Source organism: Leptosomus discolor, chromosome 6 (assembly GCF_034619465.1).
Source record: "Leptosomus discolor isolate bLepDis1 chromosome 6, bLepDis1.hap2, whole genome shotgun sequence".
NCBI lineage: Eukaryota > Metazoa > Chordata > Aves > Leptosomiformes > Leptosomidae > Leptosomus > Leptosomus discolor.
The window spans coordinates 61,452,610-61,474,979 of NC_141396.1; the positions used below are offsets into that span (position 1 = coordinate 61,452,610).

Consider the following 22,370-nt stretch of genomic DNA (forward strand, 5'->3'; position numbering starts at 1 on the left):
GTGACCCTGACCCGAATAAAGGGCTTCAGGATCCTCTTGGGTTGGCAGCATTAATGTGGCCATACCACTCTCTATTTATACTCACATATGGAAAGTAAATCCAAAAAACCTGCATTGTTCTGTAAGACGGAGCAGAAATATACCCCTCTGTGTGCATGTGTGTGTCTCATACCTAATTATCCATCTGCTGAAGCCTTTTAGCTCTAAGTTCTGTGTCATGGCCAGCAGAAGAGAACCAGGTCCAGGACTCAGTGCTGCCCTTCAGTCACTGTGTGTAGGGCCTGATCCCCAACGGCCTGAGCTGAAAGCAGTATTTTTCAGCTCACGCATTCGGTGGTGGTGAACATTTCCTTCTGAGATCCACATCCTGCTGATTGCTGTGAGAATAACAGGAATTCTTTAACTTTCCCCAATTCCCTCCAGGTCTCCAGTTTTCACCCAAATCTTTGCTGAAAAATATGTGAAGTAGTTTTAGATTTTTGTTAGAAAACAGGGATTTGGGGAGAGATAGTTGGAGTTGATGCCTCAGGCACAGATATCACTTGATGAGAAGAGGCAAAATATGAAAGCGCGTGTTCTTGTTCAGACAAAGTGATAGATAATCCACTAGTGGCACTTAAGGGATCCAGCATGGGTGGAAACTTGTAGGAACATCCTACAAAAGCTGTTTTCAGCCCTTAAACAGATGCAATATTTTGCAGGATATGAAAGCTTCCTTTTGGGGGGAAACCAGGCAAGGATGCCCTAATGCAGATGCTAGGAGGATGAAAATTCTCCTTTGGCTCTGGCGAAAAGCCCAGGTCTGAGTCTGAACACGGTAGCAGGAATCTCTGCATTAAGTACTCTGTGACCTGGTATTTGACTCTTTTAAAGCCAACCATTTCTCTCCTCCCCCGTATTCTCACTGACAACTTGCCTCATTCAGAAACACATGGAAATGCCAGGGAAACTCAATAGCTACAAGTGAGTTAGGGTTTTCTCTTTAAAGGATACTGCTAAAGGATACTTTTTTTTGGCTATGACTGTTTCTTCCAAAACAGTATTAAGTTTGCTTGGCTGTCAGTGATAAAGAGCTGACAGCAGCATGGAAACACCATGATAAGAATAGAAAGCAAAGGCAGGGTCTCAACAGCTCCTCAGATCCGCGTGGTATCCGTGCAATGCCCCCACGTAAACACCATGGCATGGCAAATAAATGCTTCAAGACGCACGCCACAGCCCTGATCCCGGCTGTGCTCTGCATCCCAGGCGGGATGTGTGGCCGGCGATGCTCACAGGGCTGGTGCCTGCACAAACATTCCCAAGGTATCTCTTCACCGTGATTAGAGAGGGCTTCCCTTAAAAGGCCTGGTATTCGTGGCACGCTGAGAAGCCCTCTCCCCCGGCAGAGGTTATTCCAGTGGGTAGCTGGGTGTTGCTTTCCCTGGGGAAGGGGATTTTAGAAGGAGGGAAGGTGCTATCATGAATGGTCAACCTGCACTGCAGTCTGTAGGGGCTGAGATGCTGCTCCACGGGAGAAGGTAGAGCACGCAGAGGACACGGAGCCTGGCGGGGGGGTAAGGGATAAAAATAGTCCTGCTCCAGCCGGTGTTCAGGTGAAACAGAGAAACAGGGAAGAAAACCAGCTCTCGCTGGATGTCAAGCAGGGGTGTTTATCACCATTTCAGTGAAAACCCCCTGTCTAAATAACAGATAAAGAGTTACAGGAGGGTACAAGAATGGTGCCGGCGTGAGCAGGGTGTGATACACGATCCCCAGCGTGTCAGAGGGCAGTGCTGGATATCGAGATCCCGGTGACACACCACCCAGGGCAGTGATCTATGAAACGTCTGCTCGGCCTTTGTTAACCCTTTGCAAATAGCAGAGGAAGATGGAGAACGAGGCAAGTCTGAGCAGACAGTCAAGGCTGCGTCTGCCTTGTCTAGGCACTTTGTATCCTAAAAATGTGATGTGGAAGGCCCTCTCTAAGGAAAGACAACCCCACAGCAGTTGGTCCACTCGGGAAGGACACGTCCCCAACCAGCAACGCCACTCGCAGCTGTCTCTCAGCAGAGCTTCTTGGCATTTTTTTGGTACCAGGAATAGAGTCCTCCACATTCCTGGATTTTTGCAAAGCCCAGAAATAGCCCCGAGCTGCCTTGGGGCAGATACTGAGCTCTGCCTGAGGCTAAATTTTCCTGAGTCTTCTCGGGAGCTGTTTAAATTACCTGGGGACTGTGATGTCGCTCCTGCAAACAAAAGTCCAGCTGACACTGAGGAGCCAAAAACATTTGCAGAAGTGACTAAAAATCGTGAACATTTAGTTTAGATGTGCTGGAAATTGTAGAGAGATTTGATTTTGAAACTTAAGTTTCAAACTTAAGGAAAAGGAAACCAAACACTCTTCAGTAGCTGTTTTTTCCTTCACCCCCTCCCACTCCCTCAGATTTGCAAATGCAACTCTATGCATGTGCAAAACGTTAACTGTTTGACTATATTCAGTAGACAATTCTTAAAGCATGAAATGGTATTTTAAATCTTATTTCCTCTTCAACACAGCTTCTCTTTAGTTACATTATTTTATTTTACTTTTTTGTTTAGCACCTTCCTCTGGTTCTGGCCCTTTTCTTTTCAGCCCATTTCCCTCCCCAGAACTCATATATTAGCTCAATGCACCAAAGCTGCTCAAGTGATTGCAACATATATCTTGCAGACAGAGCAAAATCTTTCTTAAACCCTTTCAAAAGAGGGTGATTTACATTTTTTTGATGTGTGTTAGTCATTACGATCTAGACTAGAGGTGCCCCCAACCTCCAAATCAGGGATCTATTGTACATGATACTGTAGAAACTTCTTTGAAAGGACATCTACTCATGAAAGTTTGGAATCAGTAAAAGAGTGTTGTTAAGTTTTACAATTTTTGTTAGCTATTTGACTGTAATCAGTGGTATTGTTCTATACGAGTTGGTTAGGTAAGCATGTGAAAATCTCAGTTCTCACTTTTAAAGGTCAATCCCTAGCCCATGTAGTTCTAAAAAAAAAGATAAGTTGGACCAAAACACTCCGAAAACAGATGACTTCTTTTAAAAGAAAAAAACATTTACAATTGCCACTCTCTCACATAGTTGGTCAATCTATGGCAAAAAGAAAAAGCTTGAATTTCAAATCCCTGCTGTCTTTTGTAGAACTGAAAATGAGAGAAAACACTGCAGTTTGCAAACAGAGCAAAAGAACAAAGTGTGATCCAGGGGTCAGGAGGGAGTACCCATGCGGATATGCAGGATGGTTTATAGCATCACTGGTCCTCACCTCTTACTAGAGGCTGCCTAAAACCCTGTTGATGCTCCCTGCTGCAACCTTGTCCCATCTTTTTTCCCCTTCCTTTGGAAAAAACAGCACGTGACATTTTAACATGCACTAAAGCCTCAAGAGCAGGTCAGGAGGCCAATGAGAAATAGCTAGAGATGCTCTCTGCTCCCCAAACCCTCACCCTCCCTGGACACCCTTCACTGCACACCCTTCACTGCAGCATTCCGGGACCACTCACCCTTTTGGCAGCCTCCGAACTGGGGCAGCAAGGAGCCTGCCTGGCTTCCCGCACATCCTTCGGCATGCGTCTCCTCCGGCAGAGCTTTCCCGTGGACCAGGGCCACTGGCACAGGGGTTGGGGGAAGAGATTTAAACCTTTCCCCGCTGACTGAGCAGCCCCAATGGGCTGCCAGGCTCCTGGATTAAGCAGCAGCACTGGTTTCAGAGCCAGCTTTTATGGGTGCTTACCCACCCATGTAAATTCCCCCAGCCCAGCCATGGAGCAGTGCTGGTATTTAGCAGCCCCTTTTGTCAGAGGACCGATACTCTGGAGGGCAAAGCTGGGAGGAGGTTGGGGCAGGTGCGATTCAGCACATGCAGCTCCCACATTCAGGGACAGAGGCACTTAGAAACGGGGCCCCCATCTGCAGGGATGGGCTTCCAGGAGAGGGACAGTGAGTCGATGAGGTTTCACCAACATGGACACCAGGGACAAGCAGATGGGAAAGGTGACACACGTCCAGCCACACAGCGTAAGTCAGGAGACTGAGCTGGTAGTGACCATCTGATTGGGAGTAACCCACGACCCATCCCAGGCAGGGAGGAACAGCAGAAATGGCCCCAAATTCCCAGGAAACAGCCATCCCAGAGCACCACAAACCCAGGAGCATTTCCACGTCTGTTCACCTCCATCCCCTTGGAAAACAAAGTCACTTTCATAATGTGAAGAAATTGCTGTTTTCCTGCCCTGGTTTCCCTGGTGCTAAGGAGCTCCAGGACATGGGTTCCTTTGCTCCCACTTGCCTTTGAGTATTTGGTGTCGGGTCCTGCACTGCGGGATACACCGAACACCTCACAGCACCCGAGCCGTGGCACAGACAAGGGGTGAGACCATAACATGTCTGTGCTCCACGGCACAGGACATGACCGGTCCAGCAGCCGTCATGGCAAACCCTAAGCTGATCTGCGGAGGAGCAATGTCAGGCAGCCACTGAGCAGGTGATGGAGGATGCTGGATTCGACTGGCTGGGATGGGATGCTCTGCGGAGCACCGCTCCCTTCAGCGAGTGATGGAGGGGGACGGGACCCTGTCACAACTTGCTCCCTCCAGCTCGTGCGAGCCCTGTGTGAGTCCCCAGCTGATCTCAGGCCCCGTTACACAACCCCCAGCTCACGGACTGCCGTGGGGTGCACACGGCGACACAAAGGGCTTTGCTTAGCAGCTGTGTTTGCTCAGGGCGGCTGATTTTGGGAGCAAAGCCGATGACATGTGGTTGGCCAGGCGACCCGGGAGACTGGTGCTGAGCTTGCAGCTTCCTTTTTTAATAGGTGACTCAGGCACTCAGTAGCTCACTGGGGTTGGTGGCAGGATCCGGGCTGCAAAGGAGTGCCAGCAGCAGAGGTGGTGGACACCAACAGGTGGGTAGCGTTGTTTCTCTATAGGATAGAGTGGTTTAAATAGAAAGCAGAGCAAGCTGGACCTGCTGTTACTGGTGAGATGGGGTTTTCTCAGGGGAAGGAGGGGGAAGGGGTTTTGTCAGTGATTTGTTTTGCACTTGTTGGGAGTTGGCTGTCAGATGTAACACAATTACAGTTCAAGAGACCTGTAATATTATCTTCAGCAGGAGACAGAGAAGTTGAGTGATTTATGGGCAATAACTGAAGAGGAAGTGAGTGAATTTTTAGGTGAATGTTTAAGAGTCTTTTTCCCCCTGTTGCCTTGCGGTTTTCCCCCATGTCTAGAAAGATCAGTGAGTACAAATGAATATGAGGAACGATTTTCCCCCATTGCAAGTTTCCAGGTCCTGCAGCCCTCTCTCCCTGCCTGGGGTGCAGTTTATGGGGCAAAGAAGCTGTAAACTGACCCTGAGCTGCACATACATGGGGCAAGGAAAGAGCAAAAGAAACCCCAACAGCTGCTCCCTATGGACAGTCCTAACATTGCAGCCCCTCACATGAAATGTGCAGATTCATCTGGCGCCAGACACTGGCATGAAGGACATTTTGCCAACAAACCCCAGTGGGGAGGAGCATTCCCCTATCCCTCACTTAGGCAGCAGTGCTGTCAGCCGCCGTGCCAGCCGCTGAGTGGGACGGGAGGAGGGGGTTCTCAGGAGCTCTTCTATTTTAGCTCAGGGAGGGGGGATGCTTTAATGTTTGAAGTATCAGGTTTAAAATCCCTGGGGCTGCAGTCAGTGCTAGTCAATCAGCGCCACGCAGGATGCCTCACTCAGCGCTGGAATGGATGCCAAACGTGCCAGAGGAGCCCTTTGGCTCAGCAAGGCAGAAACGTGGAGCCCGGCACAGGTCTCAAACTGGACTTTCATGCCCTCCATCTAATACATGACAAATAACACCCTAAGCCCAGTCTGCATAACATCCTTTGGCTTTGCTTTAGCATCCCCAGCTGGGAAGTTCCCCCCTCCCTCCCAGGGAAAGCTGTGCAGTGGCACCACGCTCGCAACTCTTGAGATGTCCTAGGTGCTGCTTGGATGCCGTTAGCTGCACGCACGTGACAGCTTGGCTTTCTTGTTAGCAGAATGAACTGTTGTTCTTTTGCTCTTATCTATAATTAGCAATTTAGAGGGTGGCAGCAGCCTATTCCGTCAGGCAGAGCCGTGTGGAGAGACCAGACTTCCCGCAAGCGCAGAGCCAGCCGCCCGCCCGGCGGGTTTGAGCAGCCCCTATCTAAGGCAGGCTGTTTTGTGAGAAGCGATAAGAAAACAGAGGGCTGTGCACAGCCTGTGCACTGCAAAAATGTCAAAAAGGAGAAGAAAAAAAAAAAAAAGAAAACAAAGACAGTGATAAGGGGAAGGCTTCAACAAAAGCCTTGTATCTAATTATATCTGTCATTAAAACAGAAGCCCTGTGGCCTTTCATCCATCCAAGCTAACGGATGAAGGACTAGGCAGCACTGAGGCTGTGCTATTTTCCACTGCATGGACTGGAAATCTTCCTTCGGCTTCATTATTCATTCTTGGCTGGAGGGGCGCATTGCTCTTATTTGTGCAGCATCTTGACCCATGGGCCCATGGGCCAATACAAATTATATCAGCTCAGTGGTAAAACCCATAGCCTGGGGTGGGAGGAGACCATTAAACATCACCAGCCCAGCTCTAGGTCATGGGGTTGCTTTTGCTGAACACTTAGCACTGAAATGGTTAAGGGCAGCAGTGCTGTGTCAGCCGAGGCAGGGTCCCTGCCTTGCTGTGAAGTGCTCCCATCTCCTAGAGGTATTTTTTTAAGAGGTATTTTTCAGCACAGCCGTGCCTTTGCCAAGAGCTTGTGTTCACTTTCCCAACCAAAAAGGCTGCGAATCTGTGCTTGGTTTTCTTTCTGATTTAAAGCTATCAAGGCTGACTCTCCCCAGCTCTCCCCATTGCTCTTACTGGGAGGCTTAGCCCAACCTCATTACCTTGCAAGGAAGAAAGCTTCCGTTTTTCCAGACTGATTGTACCCCTTTTGCCTTTCCAGTAGGTAATTCAGCAATGTAGGAGAAAAGGAAATGATTCCAAGACAAGATTTTTCAAAGCCCTCTTCAAAGCTTTCTGCAGCTAATTCAGCACGTGCTTCAATGCTCTTCTCACAGGGTATGGCCATAATAAGGAAAAACCTTGAAATCAGAAGTATCTTTGCTAGAAATTACTTAATTTTCCATTTTTATAAATTAGACCCCTTCAAATGCATGCCTCAAGCCTCCAGATGAAGGGAGAAGCCCACTGCAGCAGACAGAGGGGCTTGTGTGAGCAGATATCATCGGCACCAGCTCCTGTAAAAGTGGTGTCTCAGGAATGCCTTGACCCTCTCCTCCCCATTTCCAAGGTGCTGATCATCTCAAAAAGCCGGGGATGTGGTCGAAGTTTGGAGTCTCTTGAGCAGATGGGGAAAAAGTGGAGCAATCAGAGGGTGGTTGCAACCTAGCAGCCTATCTTAAGGTGCGCCAAATCTGCCGTAGCTGTGCCATCGTCTCCACTGGCTGTAGATGGATGATTCTTTTTGACTCGGTGATTAAGCTGTGGACAGCAGAAATCAGGCAGAGAGGTCCCATATTTACATGGTGACTTAGCAAAAAAAGCATTAAGGAAATATCTTCTGTTTCCTCTCCTGGTGTCCTAGTGACCTCTGGCAGAACTGGGCAGCTAAATATGTATTTCATTCCACTGCTTCCTCATGTATCCAGCCTCAGTTCTGCATCAAAATGCCTGAGCATCTGCAGGAGCATCTGGAACCAAGAACAAAAGAAACCTTGGGGTTTGGCACCTTCCAGCAGCACTCTGGCAAGTTCACTGTGGCCCCTCTGCTCTTATCTTTATGGCTTTTTGGGGCATATTTGTCCCTGTAGGAACTGATATTTCTTTTGAAGCACCAGCTGCTGGAATCCTGTTAGTGTATAACATTAGCTGTTGTCACTTTAGAATAAAAATCTCCTTCAGTGTTCTAGAGAAAAGCTTGAAAATCTGAACTCAAAATGCAGAAAACAAAGAAAAAGGGTCATTAAGTTTGTTATTTACAAAATCCCATGATTTGGGGATTGAGATTTGAGTGCAAAGAATGCTAGAATTGCTGCAGTGCTTCTAATGTGCACATATTAAAAAGTACATCAGCCCTTTCCTGGCTGTGCAATAGCTGGATTTGTGGAGAGAGAGCCCATTGTTCAAACAGAAAGCATTGCAAATACCGCACTAAATCCGAATGCAGCAGTGCAAGTCTGCAGATGAAAGGAGAACCTTCTCGTGTTTTTGCAGTGGTAACAGAGAAATTACAGCCCTGACTAACCTGGAGGACTAAGATTCATCATATAGGTGTAAAGCTCTGTATACATCTGTGATGGGAGGTGGAGATGGCCATCCTGCTCACAGCTAGCAGAGTAATGCAGAAAGAAAACGCACTGCTAGAATTTGGAGTTGCCTCTTTCTTTGAAAACTGAAGCCATCTGCATTACAGCCCTTAGTTTCAACACAAACCTCTCTCGAGGATAGACACAGCTTTCATTCTCAGAGGGAGGGGAAGTCCACGCTGTTTAGAGGGATGAGGACCAAGGGGGACTGAGTATACCAGGTGGGAGTGAGGGAGAATGACCTGAGCATCACCCGAAAATGTGTGACAGCTCCAACCATGTAGTCCCTCTGTGTACACCTCAGCAGGTCTGGCTAATAGATCACCTCCTCCCAGAGCAGCTATTTCTCCATGAAACAGATAGGGACATCCTCAGCTGAAGTCATCTCCATGGGAGGCATCTGAACAAAGGTAGGAGGAATGCTGAACAGCTTGAACATCTCAGCAATGCCACGCTGGACCCCAGTGGGGGCCCCATGGGAGCTGGTGCAGCTCAAAACATCAGATTTCTAAACTAAGAGTAGAGTTCGGTCCTCTGGGTCTGTCAAAGACTACCTGCTACATCCTTGGGCGAGTCTTGTAGCCTCTTCTTCTCTCTATTCCCTGAAACGGGCTCCCAGGGAGGGAGGTAAAGATAAATGGATATAACTGCTTGTAAGGCACGCCAATAGGAAAGTGGTGTGGCCATGAAGCAAAAAAAAAGTGGGAATTTGTTCAAATTGAACATGCATAGCTCCTTCATGTCCTCCAGCTCACTCATGTTTGATGACAGCCTTGTCCAGGGATGCAGGAAGGGGTATAGATGCCACCGGCAGGATGGTGGCATCATGTCACTGCCCAATGCGTTGCTCTCATCCAGGCTCAAAGGCCATTTCAGCCATGAAAGAAGTGGAAAAGTCCATGTTTTCTCCCTGAATCAAAAGGGCATGATGTTAAGTTTGGGGGGACCCGGGTGGGGGCTGCCAGGGAGAGCAGTGTGCAGACGGGCCCAGCAGAGCCCTCGGTAAGCGATGCTCATGCTCCAGGCTGGCCGTGCCCTTGCGCCTTTGGCACATAGCTCACCGCGCACGTCTGTCCCTGTTTCAGATGAGAGGACGCAGTCATTTTTAGCCACATCAGACACCACCAGCCACATACTTCAGCAAGGACGAGGGAGGTCCTCTGCGCCCTCCGTGAAGGAGCTGTCGGCTCGCTATCTCTCCCAGACAGCTGCTGCTGCTGCTCACGCCGGCAGCCCCGCACAGCCGGTAAGCACCACGCGCCGCCGTCCTCCCCCTCCCAAATCACCAGTGGCATCCGAACAATGTCCCGTCCCAGCAAGTGGTTGTAAGAGGGTGAGAGAGAACGTGTCTGGTTCTGTAAATCGGGAGAAACACTGCATTTGGTTTTCCAAAGGTGGCCAGTTTTCCCTTGTAATTTGCAAATATTGCTACCAGAGGCGCTGATATGTATGTATACGAGGTATAAGCTGTGGATACATACACACACACGCATATACACACATTATATTCACACATGCACCCACATACCAAAGGCACATACACACACACCAAACACACACACACATCGACATCCACTAGCCCATACAAACCGTTTATTCAATATGTCAAATTTCCCCTTTATTTGCACGTGTATATTTACACCCATCCATGGAGGAAATATTCAGCACGCAGCAATGCATACATCTCCATGCTATGCACATTCCAGTGCACACACATATATACATCCATATATGTCACATTCAGGCATAACTTTACAGTGCAACCTCCCCGTGTTCCTCTGTTTATAGTCCTTAGCCTGGGATCCAGGGATTTAGTCACTTGCTCCAGGCTAATCATCAGGTCATGGGATAATTCAGGTTATAAGTGTTATGAGGCATGGAGCTACCTTTTTTCCGGCTTCCCCAGCTCCACTGGTGATCCAGGAGTAATGTGGGATGTGATTTCACAACTGGACCTTTCCCAGAGGCGCGTTCATGCTCCCTCCCACTCTTAATTGTTTGCAGGGTCCCTGCCCGGAGATGCAGTCTCTCGAGCGTGTATCAGGGCTCTGTACTGGAGGAGTCTAGACTGAAGCAGTCCCAGCTGAAATAAATGGGAAAATAAATGACTGTAGACTGTAATTGGAAAATTGCAAGTGGTTAGAAGTCTAAGGAAGAAAAAAAAAAAAAAGAAAAGCAATTTCAAAACAATTAATTACATAATCCATAGTGCAATTATAAATGTAGATCAGTTTTATTTTTAAAATACTGTGGTGTAAATGAAAATATAGGTTAAATAAAACTTTGGAGAAATCAGTGCTCGTTTTGTTTTTCCCTCCACTCTAAACAAATGTGTTTGGGGGTTTTGTTTGGTGGCTGAGACTTTTGGAGGCAAATATTTCTGATCAACCTAGAATAAGATTGTTTTTCCCAGCTATAGAGAACTGCCAGTGAACCAAAAAAACCCTTCATCTGTAATGGTTTTCAGGTTTCTGTAGCTGATACATATATATGTGTCTGTGTGTGTGTATATATATATATATATATATATACATATATATACACACACAGATAATTTGTCTTCCTGTGCAGTTTGATGTCATTTTTCCTCCTGTCTTTTCCAGAGTACTGTGAAGGACAACTCCATTCACTCTCCCCAAAGACAGAAAGAAAGTAAGGTAAGAAATGTTAAAGATAAGCACTGTTATCTAACCAAATATTTGTGGACTGCGGTGGAGTGTGATTTAAATACCCACACAAGGCAGCGAGGAGCACTTTCTTACTGAATATAGCTATCAGCTGCTCGGTCGCCCTTCCCCGTGTTCAGAAGTTCTTCACAGATGCCAAAAAAACCCTCTTATTTTAAAAAGCTCATTCAAAGTATCAGTTGGCTTATGTGAAAGATTTGCATTTTACACTTGCTGCAAAATATGCTGATTTTGGTATTCTGGGGTGGGTTTTTTTACTAATGTTCAATACTTATTTTTAGCCAGAACAATCTGCCTGTAACAGAGTGAAATAACACTGCGTGCCATTGCTTTGAGCAACAACTAATAATATTCCAGGCATAACTCTACAGATGTAACTCCACAGGCATGCCAAGGGTCAGCAGATCTGTTTACTGAAAGGAAAGCCACCCGGATTACAGTGTCTTTTAGATAATTATTCTAGGCCTCAGCTACCTTCCCTTTGGATAAAAGCCAAGCCAGCGCAGGCTGCAGGTATTCACTTCAGCAATCGGTGCCCAGGCTTCCCAATCTAAGGAGAAAAAAATGCAGAAAGTGAGGATCAAAGGCAGGCTAAACAACCACAATCCTCCCCATCATGACTGCACCCTCTATTCACTTCTGTACTAACGCTGCTCTGAGTTTGAGCTGAGCTCAGGCTGACTGAGTCCAGACAGGTCTATCTTTCACTGGCCCTCAGCTACGGGTGTTACCTCAACCTCTAGTCGCTCAGCCTTGCTTTTTCCTCCTGACAGAGCACAGAATGTGGCCTGCTAATTCCAGCAGTTTGTAAACCCCAGTTAGCTGCATACCTGTACCAGTCTGCAAGTCAAAAGAGCTTTGTCTAAGTCTCTAATTGTATAATGGTGAGTCTATTCTTATGCAAATGATGACATGGGGTACGCTCGTGAGTCCAACAGAAGGAATCATTAATCAGAAAAATCTCCTTCCCCAAGCCCTCACTCCATGGCAGCTACCAAAAGCCCATCATGCTAGCTCAATATCCAAAAATAGGCTGTCCTCGTCAGCTCAGTTGGACACTTTGGTTTGGTTCCCTCTCCCCATTTTCTTCTTGAGAACTCTTCATAAACCGCTCCTTGGCTTTCTCCTACATCCATATCCTATGTTCCCAGATTCTTTGCAGGTCCTCACACTGCCCTGGACACTTGGGAGCAGGAAGGAGAAGTTAACTTTTAGCTCACTAAGACAACCTTCTTCATGTTATTCTTGTGGTTACTCTCTCGTGCTGACACGGTCCAAACGGGGCATCTCTGTTACGCTATAGCTGGACTGAACCCTGGGGAACTGTAGCCTAGCCAACACACATGCCTGGATTAGAGACCTTGCTTTAGAGCACGTTGCTGTGGAACCAGAGCTAACACCAAGCCTGGAGTGTGTGCAGTGGTGTGATGCTTTGGAGTGCTGTGTGCTACTGAACCAAAGGTATGGAGCTTAGTAGGTGCATGGATTTCCCTTGTTGGCTGGCTTTTTCCTTTGCCGTTCTCACTACTAACGGCCACGGGGTTGGGGGGGGGGGGGGTGTTAGACATGATGCTGACGTTTAAAACTGTTTCCCTAAAGATGTCAGAAGCTCAGAAATCATCTAAAGTTGCCATCAAGAAAATGGAAGATGACTTACCTCCCCCTCCCGCCCTTGGCTCAGTCCAGGTCATCGCTCCAGGGAGCCAGGATCTCAACCCACTCCCTGTGCCTCCTCCAAAGCAAGCCTTCTCCAAGTTCTACCAGCAGCGCCAAGTGAATGAATTAAAGAGGCTCTACAGACACATGCATCCTGAGCTCAGGAAGAACTTGGAAGAAGCTGTGACTGAGGACCTAGCAGAAATGCTTAATACTGAAGATCCCAATGCACAGGCATCTGTGAATCTGGACAAAGTTCTGCCAGGCGAGGTTCAGTCCATGCGCTGGATTTTTGAGAACTGGGCACTTGACTCCATTGGGGACCACCAAGCCACAAAGAAGCTAGCAGAAGAAGAGATCATTCCCGGTGGGGATGTGAAAAGTACTTCCCTGAGGTTTGAAAGCCAGTCAATCAACGGGGACAGTCTGTCAACATCAGCCAAGATATCAGAAACAGATCTTGCCAGAGGGGATGTGCATACTGCCCGGTGGCTGTTTGAAACCCAGCCACTAGATTCATTAAACAAACTGTATTCAGATGAAACCGACTTGCAGGAGGCGGTTCTCAAGGAGCCTGTCCAGGGAGGTGATGTGAAAGGTGCCAGACAGCTCTTCGAAGCACAGTCCTTGGATGCTATAGGACGCTGCTGCTCAGTGGAGGAGAAGAGCATCCTACAACTCAAGTCAGAAATCCAGGAGCTGAAAGGTGATGTTAAGAAGACTGTCAGGCTCTTCCAAACAGAGCCCCTCTGTGCCATCAGAGACAAAACTGGGAACATCCATGAAATCAAGTCTGTGTGCCGAGAAGAAATTCAGAGCAATGCAGTCAGAACGGCTCGCTGGCTGTTTGAGACTCAGCCCCTGGATACCATCAATAAGGACACTTCCAAAGTGCAAATAATCCGTGGTATTTCGTTGGAAGAAATTGGAAGGCCAGACGTTAGTGGAGCAAGGTGGATATTTGAAACTCAGCCTCTGGATGCCATCAGAGAAATCACAGTTGAAGAACAGGATTTCAAGGCTTCAACAGATTTTGTCACAGGGGCAGATGTCAGTAAGCAGCGAATGCTCTTTGAGACCCAGACTCTTGATTCTCTGAAAGGAGAAGCTTCAGAAAGCATTGTAGCCAAAGAACAGGTCATTGGAGGTGATGTGAAATCTACACTCTGGCTATTTGAAACCCAGCCAATGGAAACCCTGAAAGACAATTTTGAGGTAGGGCGTTTAAAGAAAATAGAGCTTTCAGCAGAGGAGAAGGGAGATGTGAAGCAAAGAAAACATGTCTTTGAGACCTGTCCCCTTGGCAGCATCTCCAAGGCATTTGAGGAAGAAATTCCAGCTACCAGCATGGAAGAGGTAGTGAAAGGGGATGTGAAGTCTTTCAAGACCCTGTTTGAGACTCTCCCCTTAGACAGCATTAAGCAGGCTGATGCTGAGTCCATCACCAAAGAAGAGGAGAAGTTTCCAGCTGGCAATGTCAAAGCCAACCAAATCCTGTTTGAGACAACACCTCTGTATGCCATCAAGGATAGCTTTGGCAATTTCCATGAAGTCACCTCTGTAAGCAGAGAGCAAATCATCAGTGGTGATGTCAAGAACTACAAATGGATGTTTGAAACCAGGCCCCTGGACCAGTTTGATGAAAGCACCAAGAAAGTGGATATAATACGTGGGATCACAAAACAAGAGGTGGTGGCTGGTGATGTCAGAACAGCCAAGTGGCTCTTTGAAACTCAGCCCATGGATGTCATTCATCACCAAGCCATGCAAGGGGAAGGTCAACCCCCAGTGAAGCGTGAGATCTCCCAGAGGGGGGATGTGAAGACCTGCAGGTGGCTTTTTGAGACCCAGCCCGTCCACACCCTGTACGAGAAGGCTGAAAAGAAGCAGGAGGAGGATGACAGTATGCCCCAAGCTGATGTGAAGTCATACACATGGATGTTTGAGACTCAGCCCCTGGACTCCCTGAAAGGGCAGGAGGAGCAGTATTTACAAGTCAGTAAGGCATACAGTCAGGAGGAACTACAGGGAGTTGATGTCAAAACAGTCCGGCACCTCTTTGAGACTGAACCCTTGGGCAGCAGTGTTGTTGGTGAAGCTGACCGAAAAAAAACCATGCGGTACTCCAGTCGTGTGGAGATACAGTCTGGGGAAGTGTCCAGAGTGAAGGAGTTCTTCGAAGCTAAGCCCTTAGATACAGCCACCAAATCAACATCCCAGAAGGATGATGGGACAATTGAAGCAGGATCCGTGCACAAGTTCACTTGGCTTTTTGAGAACTACCCCATGGACACCCTGAAGGACAGCTCTGAGGGCATCCAGGAAATCCCTCCAGAGAAGGGTATCAAGGGGGGAGATGTTGGAGGCAAAAGGTTCGTATTTGAGACCTATTCCCTAGACCAAATCCATGACAAAGTGGATGAGACGGAGCTCCAGAAGATCCAGAAAGACACCATGAGCAAAGCTAATGTCAAGTCCTGCACAATGCTCTTTGAAAGCCAACCCTTATATGCCATCCAGGACAAAGAGGGAGGATACCATGAGGTCACCTCAGTGCAGAAAGAAGAAATTATGAAAGGCGATGTGAAAGGCGCCCGGTGGTTGTTTGAAACGAAGCCCCTGGATCAGATCAAGAAGGAAGAAGAGGTGTTTGTGATTAGGGCTGTCACCCAAGAGGACATCAAGAAAGGAGATGTCCAGGCTGCCCGGTGGAGGTTTGAGACAGAGCCTCTTGACACCTTTTCAGGGGGAAAGATGTCTGTGCCCAGAACAGTAGATGATGTGCAGAAGGGTGACGTTCAGTCCAACAAGCAGCTCTTTGAGTCCCAGCAAGTGGGCCAGAAGAAGTATGTGAGGATGGTCAGTGTCAGTGATGTTCAGCGGGGTGATGTGAGGACATCCACTTGGCTTTTTGAAAACCAGCCTGTGGACTCCCTCTATGGGGATGCGGAGAGAGGCTCATCTATCAGTACAGTGCAGAGAGAGGACAGCCAGAAGGGGGATGTAAAACGCTGCACCTGGTTGTTTGAAACCCAGCCGATGGACACCCTTAAGGACCCAGAGGTGACCGTCAGTGCTGGGGCCCAAGAAGCGATCCCTCGTGCAGATGTGAAAAGTACAACGTGGCTCTTTGAGAGCACACCTTTGGATAAACTTAGTGCTTCTGAAAGTAGTATAGAAACAGAACTGAAAGAAAGGACCATGAAGGAGACTTTAGAGACACTCTGTACTTGCCAGGCTATTCAGCTTGATGGGATCCTCATTGAAGCCAATGATACAGAGAGTGTGAAGATGGTGAAGTACCAGCTCAGCAGTCCAGGTGCTCCAGAGATCTTGAAAGAGGAGGTTGTGGGAGGCCATTTGCAAAGGATCATGCTGCAGCTTCTGCACAGAACCAATGTGGAAGCACAGAGTGTGCTGGTGGAGGAGGACAGAGAGGGAAAGATCAAAGTAAGCCCACTGCAGCTACTGGACCAGAGTGAAGCTGTCAAAGGCAAAGAGGACTTGAGTGGAAATGTAGCTAAGGCTTTACAGGGTCTCCTCAGTCAAGACGCTTCCATCAAGAAAGGGATGGTCTTACAGGAGACAAAGTCAGGATCAGTGAAGATGACTCTCTACTCCCTCCTGTTCCATTCTGTGCAGCAGAAAGTTGTCAAGGGGGATGTAAAGTCAACGATAGGAAACCTGTTGGCTTCTTCTCAGGAGCAGAAAGCAACAGCAACCATTAAACGTGAGGACAATGAGAAAGGAAATGTCCAGCTTTTCGCGAGCTGCATTGAGAAGGGAGATCTAGACTATCTGAAGAATCTCCAGCAGGAGTCAGAGATACAATCCCTCATCTCTTCCCAAGCAGAGCAGGGGGCAGATGAGAGTGCCCCACAGGTTGTGCAGGCGGCTAAGATACATATCTTACCAAACAAAGAACAAATAGAGAAAGTAATTGCAGAGGGTGAGCCAGGGGCTATGGTGGGAGCGAAAAATGTATTCACGTGTGAAAGCATGGGCAAAGAGGGTGCATTAGAGAGAGGAGCTATGCATGCAGCGGGTGTGACAGGCACCACTGTGCAATGTCTTGGGAAGTCCCTGCCCACAGTGATGGGAAAGGAAGAAATTCTGTCAGGAGGGCTTAAGGTGACTACAAAGTCAATCCAAAGGGTTGCAGATGTCAGCAAGAAGGCAGAGAAGGAAAAAGCCACCATTGCCAGTTTGAAGGAACCCAAAGCTATAACGCAAGGCAAATTTCCAACCCAAGTGATGGCTCAGAGGGGAGAAGTGGCTGGGAAACAGCAGAGTTTGGTGACTGGGGAAGCCAGCCAGATGCAGCCAGAAGAAAAGGCCCTTGGGGGTGATCTTCAGGCTGCAATGCAAAGCCTGAGGCTAGCAACAGCAGAAGCAAAAAACATTCAGCACCATGTCCAAAGCAAGCTACAGAGGAACAGGGAAGAGGTCCACATGGCCTGCAGGCAGCAGGCAGCCAGCGCACAGGGGACAGTGACCCTTCAATCAACCGTACGCCAACAAAACTCTGCATCCACGGCGCAGGAGAGCACCAGCAGTGCCATCAGGACCACCACCACTAGAGTCCAGGAGGCATCCAAGACACACACAAGCGTGTCTCAGAAGAGCATAGCATCACACAAAAAGGTCAGTGCTTCAGAGGAAGTACAGGGAGGACAACTATTGAGCCAGGAAAGCCAAGTTGTGCCTAGTAGAGATTTTAGCATTAAGGATGGCCTTTATACTGCCACACCCGTGAAAACGTATATAAACCCTTTTGTTGAGTCTGATTACAAAGAGCAATCAGTGCAAGAAGAAAGAGATATTATCAGAGGGGATGTACAGACAGCTATCAGAGCACTGCAAAGTGCCGCCACAGAACAGCGCCTGGTAGAAAAGGAGGACGTTGTCCGAGGTAATTTAAAAGCCACACTTCAGTCGCTGGAAAAGTCTAACGTTAATGTCTCCAGAGGGGATTTTAAAGCCGCTATGATATACAGAAATGCAGGGCAGTCCTATTCTGTGTGTAAAAAGAAAACTGAGACTCAAGTCGTTAGTAACCAGACTGCTGTAGTGGCTTCAGGGTCACAGGCTGATAATGACTTTCCTCCTCCTCCCTCAGTTGCTGTGATGAAAACAGAGCATTGCCCACCCTCAACTAAAGCAACAAGAGAAGGTGCCCTTCCACTACCAACGAGCAAAGATGAAGCCCCAGGATGTTCTGCACCACTCCAGACCCCACTTCTTGCACTCCCTTCTCTGTCCTGCAAACCCAGTGATCAGAGTCCTGCAGAGAAGCCCAGGACTCCTCCAAAACCAGAAATTACTGCTCCACCCAGGAAAAAACCTGTTCCCCCTCCAAAACCTGAGCACCTTTTATACGAGGCACATTCTGTCTCTGCAAATAACAGCGCAAGCAGATCAACCAAACCCATCCCTCCACCTCTGCCTCCGAAACCTCCAGGTCTGTGGGAGATCAGCAAGCCAAAGCCTCCCCCCACTGACCTGGGATTTAGCTGCATGGAGGTCTGTGAACAACCAGGCCATGGGGAGGTTCAGGCAAAACCCTGCACTTTGGAGACATCTGTGAACAAACCTGTCACAGTGCAGGGTATGAGCCCTGAAAGAAAGCTGCAAAAAAACACTACCAAAACCCCTCTTCAAATGGCAGAGGAAAGGTACAAGGCCAGCAAAGGAGGACAAGGAAAGGTGGAATCAGACAGTGCTAAAACTTCAAAGCCAGTAAAAAATGGAGTGGTTAGTTCTGAAGTTGAGCAGGGAATGATGGGCAGGAAAGCAGCAGCTCCAAGCAGATGCCCAGATGAGGTGTTTCAGAGACATATAGAGCCGTGCCAAGATGAGAAGAGGTGCTCTTCAGCATCACATCCAAACTGTTCTGGTAGAGCACAGATATCTAATGTGCCAGGACAGACTGAGCCAAGCACCTCCCCTGTGGGTCACACCACTCCTCCAAAGAGAGGAGATGACACTGCAAAAAATGCCTCATCCAAGGTGGAAAGGGAAAGTGTGTCTAATTCTTATGGATCGTGGGATAGTCAGAGTGTCGTGCAGCAGGTGAATGAGAGAAGGCAAATGTGTCATTCAATGTCCTTCCATCAGCAGCCAATGAACTCCTTTGAGGACCAACAGCAGGGGAATAGTAGGCAATTGAAATGTCCTGATGGGGAGGCAGAGACACCTGCCGAGGAGAAGCCAGTGGTTGTTATGAGAGAAAAAAACAAGAGAGAAACAGAAGATGAGCGTCGGAAGAGGCTGTCAGTACACAAAGAGGAGATCATGAAAGGCAATGTCAAGGAGGCTATGGAGATCTTTGAGAACCTCAGGAGACAGGAGGAGCTGCAAGAGATCTTAACTCGGGTGAGGGAGTTTGAGGAGGAGACAAGCAAAGTGGACGTGAAAGCTCTGAAGAGCTTCTTTGAGAAGGTCCCTGACTGGGTTGTTCAGCAGAAAGTCCACCAGACCAAGCAACAGGACAGAGCTGAGACAATGGCAAAAGAAGACACTGACAGTGTCTCCTCAGTGCAGCTGGTTTTTGGGGACCTGGAACGAGCGAGTGCTGAGATTACCCACCTGAAGGAGCAGACACTTGCCCGGCTCCTGGACATCGAGGAGGCCATCAAGAAAGCTCTTTATTCTGTCTCTAGTCTCAAGTCTGAGTCAGACATAGCTGGGCTCTCGGGGCTGTTCAAGGAGTCTCTGGGGAACACCCAAAGTTCTGTGAGCAGTAGCAATATCCGTAAAATCAGTATTGTCTCAAGTAAAGCCAAGCAGGAAGGAACCACACTTGAGACAGGGCAAGCAGCATCTGTGGAAGGTGCAAAGGTGGCAGAAAAGACCGAAGTATCCAAGGCAGAGCTAGAGGTCCCCCGTCTCATTCAGTCTCGCGTCAGCTCTCCCTCCTCACCTTCCTACATCTCCATTGAGTCTGCTGCGAGGAAACCAGCAGAATCACCCAGGACAGCACATTGTCCCTGGGATGTCCCTTCACCAGACTGTCATGACACTTCAGGAAAGAAGGATGCTTTTGCTCAGAACAGCTTTAGCTCCTTTAACCATCCCTCAGCAGGGTCTACTGCTCATGACATGACTCCCTTTGAGAAGAGACTAGAGTCCACCCAAACAAATGTTGGGCTGAACTCAATCAAACAGCACACCCTTGGCAATGCCAACCATCCCATCAGTGAGAAAGAGAGGTGCCCTCTGGACACCTCCAAAGGCAACTGCCACTGTGGGATGAAAGGAGGCTTTTCAGACTACTGCTCCCTGAATGCCCCCAGCCCACAAAATCCACGGAGGCAGAAAAGCATCTTGGAGCTGCAGACAGGGCCTGATGGGTCCAAACTCTATGGAGCCACCCGGACTGTCATGGAGCAGTATGAGGAAATGGACCAGTTTGGAAACAAAATCATCACTTCGTCCACCACAGTCACCAAGCAATCTGAGACACAAACATCTTCCACGTGTGATGTGGCCTCTCATCCCCAGTATGAGGTAACTGCCTCACCCGTGTTTCGGAGGTACTTGAAGAGCCCAGGCGAAGACTTCCACACCAATGGCAGTTTTCAGGAGCCAGGAGTGGTCTTTGTCACCTTTGGCAACTCCAAGCCAAAGAAATAGGAGATTCTATAGAGCAAGAGAGAACTGTGTAAGACAAAAAAGAAACTCCATGACAAAAAAATCTCCTGGTTTATCCACGCTACACACAGGGATTCACATCTACACCCTAAGGACTTCTCAGGGTCATCGTCTTGGTGTTTGCATACAGACAGGACAAATGCAGTCTGCCTTGACATTGGAGGAAAACAGCCAACCCAACAGACTTGGTGCTGCACCACAACCCAGAGCTCTGACACTGTTAGAAGCACAAGGGAAAAATCCATCCATGGGCACCTTAGGGTAGCTTCTTCCCCCTAGACTGTTGGGGGTGAGGATGGGGGGCAGGGGTTGTATCGGGCTTCTCTGAACTAATACAGAAGAAAGGATAGGTAGGATCAATTAAGGAACCAACCAACCTGCTCATAGGCAAATACCTTTAAACCACCTTCTTTTTCTAATTTCAATACAGATTTTCCAAGAAGGGCATCCTAAGCACATATGTACACATGCTCATGTTGATGGGTGGGTTGGATAGGTTTTATCTTAGCCATTAATGAAAGAAAAGGAAAAAAACTTCTCAAATTGCTGTCACTGTTGGGGTTGAGGGAGATATTTGTCAATTTATCTTTGAGTTCCTGGAAAGTACTCAATGCTACCGAAAATTGACAAGCCAAGACCAACAGCTATTATCAGTGCTGTTCCCCCAAAGAAAGATGCTATGAAAAATTCTCTTCTTGAGTCAGAATGGTTACTGCTTTCCTTCCTTTATTTTTAGAATTGTAATTTATTATTCAATATATACAAAACCCCCCTATTTTAGATTTTCCATGCTTTCATACATGTTTACTGTTTAAATTCATCTTGCGACTTTGTAAAGCAATTTTCTTTTTATTATGACTTTGTTTTGTACATTCTCAACTCAAGATTTTAGAAATTTTGTGGCTTTTTTTTTCAACTTCTATTGCTGCGTTCTGAAGGTAAACATTACCTCTAAAAATACTTTGGTCTGGTTGAGTTTCTTTTGCTGAGTGCTTGTTTCCTTTCAAAGTACCTAGAAATCGCCTTTGAATGAACTAGTTGAATCACGTACTGAGAGCACTCTAAATCACTGGGAGGATTCAGTCTACATCTTCTTTACAATGTGGGTGCATTAACAGCCCTGTGGCAAGCAGCGTTCATACTCTTATCTGAAAACTGAGTTGAGTCCAGGGTGATTATACACCACTTGATCCAGGGTCCTGTGGACACTGGGTAGGATGTGTACCCAAGAAAGTTCTGAACACTTGCCTGTACCCATTTCCTCCACGTGAGAAGGCGGCAGAGGTGGTGTGCCTCCGTAAGCCTTACAAGGAGGGGCAGTTGATGAACCAGCCGTTGCTCAGTGCTGTGCCTCAACTCTCATCACAGGCTGGCCTCAGCTTGGGAGCGAAGCGAGTGAGCGTGGCCTTTGCTTCAGGTGTGGGAGAAGGTGAGGAGCCTACAGAGTGACTGGATGGTTTCTCGGGGAGCTGTGCCCTACTGCCTGGCTCAGACTTAGGCTACTGACCCCTGGGTCTGACCTTCTGGCTGGTCTATGGCAAGCCACCTCATCTCTCAGTGCATCAATTTACTTTTCAGCAGAAGGGGACAGTAAGCTTATTCAAAAACCCACCATGTTTCAGTAAGATGTTGTGGTTGATTCTTTTTTTCTTCTGAGGGAAGAGAGTTCACACTGATGACTGAAGAGCAGGACACTGGGGAGGAAGGGAGTGTTTCAGAATCCACCACTTCATATCCCTGAGTCCATAGCTAAATCTTTAAACAGCAAAGAACATCTCACATCATGCAATACCTTGTTCAAGGTATTGTAGACCAAGTAGAAGTTCTGTTTCAACCCACACAAAAGCAGACACATACTCAGAGCTCTTTGGTTTGCCTCTAGGACCCCATAAATTTTAAAGTGAGATATGCCAAAAGAATATAATTTTAAGTTCCACCAAAGAATACACCAAAAGTTGAGGTGGAAGAGCAGATCATCATAGACTGAGCATATTTGCTTTCAGGGAATCAGAAAAAATAACTGCCTAGAT

The 22,370-nt window shown here is 47.7% G+C and overlaps 1 protein-coding gene across 1 annotated transcript in view; it reads left to right on the top strand.

Annotated features, from left to right (window-relative positions):
• The window catches only part of XIRP1 (xin actin binding repeat containing 1), a 32,559-nt gene extending 12,237 nt beyond the window's left edge, over positions 1–20,322 (top strand). The window contains exons 5-7 of the mRNA XM_086467081.1: positions 9,430–9,590; positions 10,948–11,001; positions 12,631–20,322. Coding sequence (XP_086323207.1) covers positions 9,430–9,590; positions 10,948–11,001; positions 12,631–20,322 — 7,907 coding nt within the window. The remainder of the gene's footprint in view (positions 1–9,429; positions 9,591–10,947; positions 11,002–12,630) is intronic.
• Positions 20,323–22,370: the final 2,048 nt, after the last annotated feature.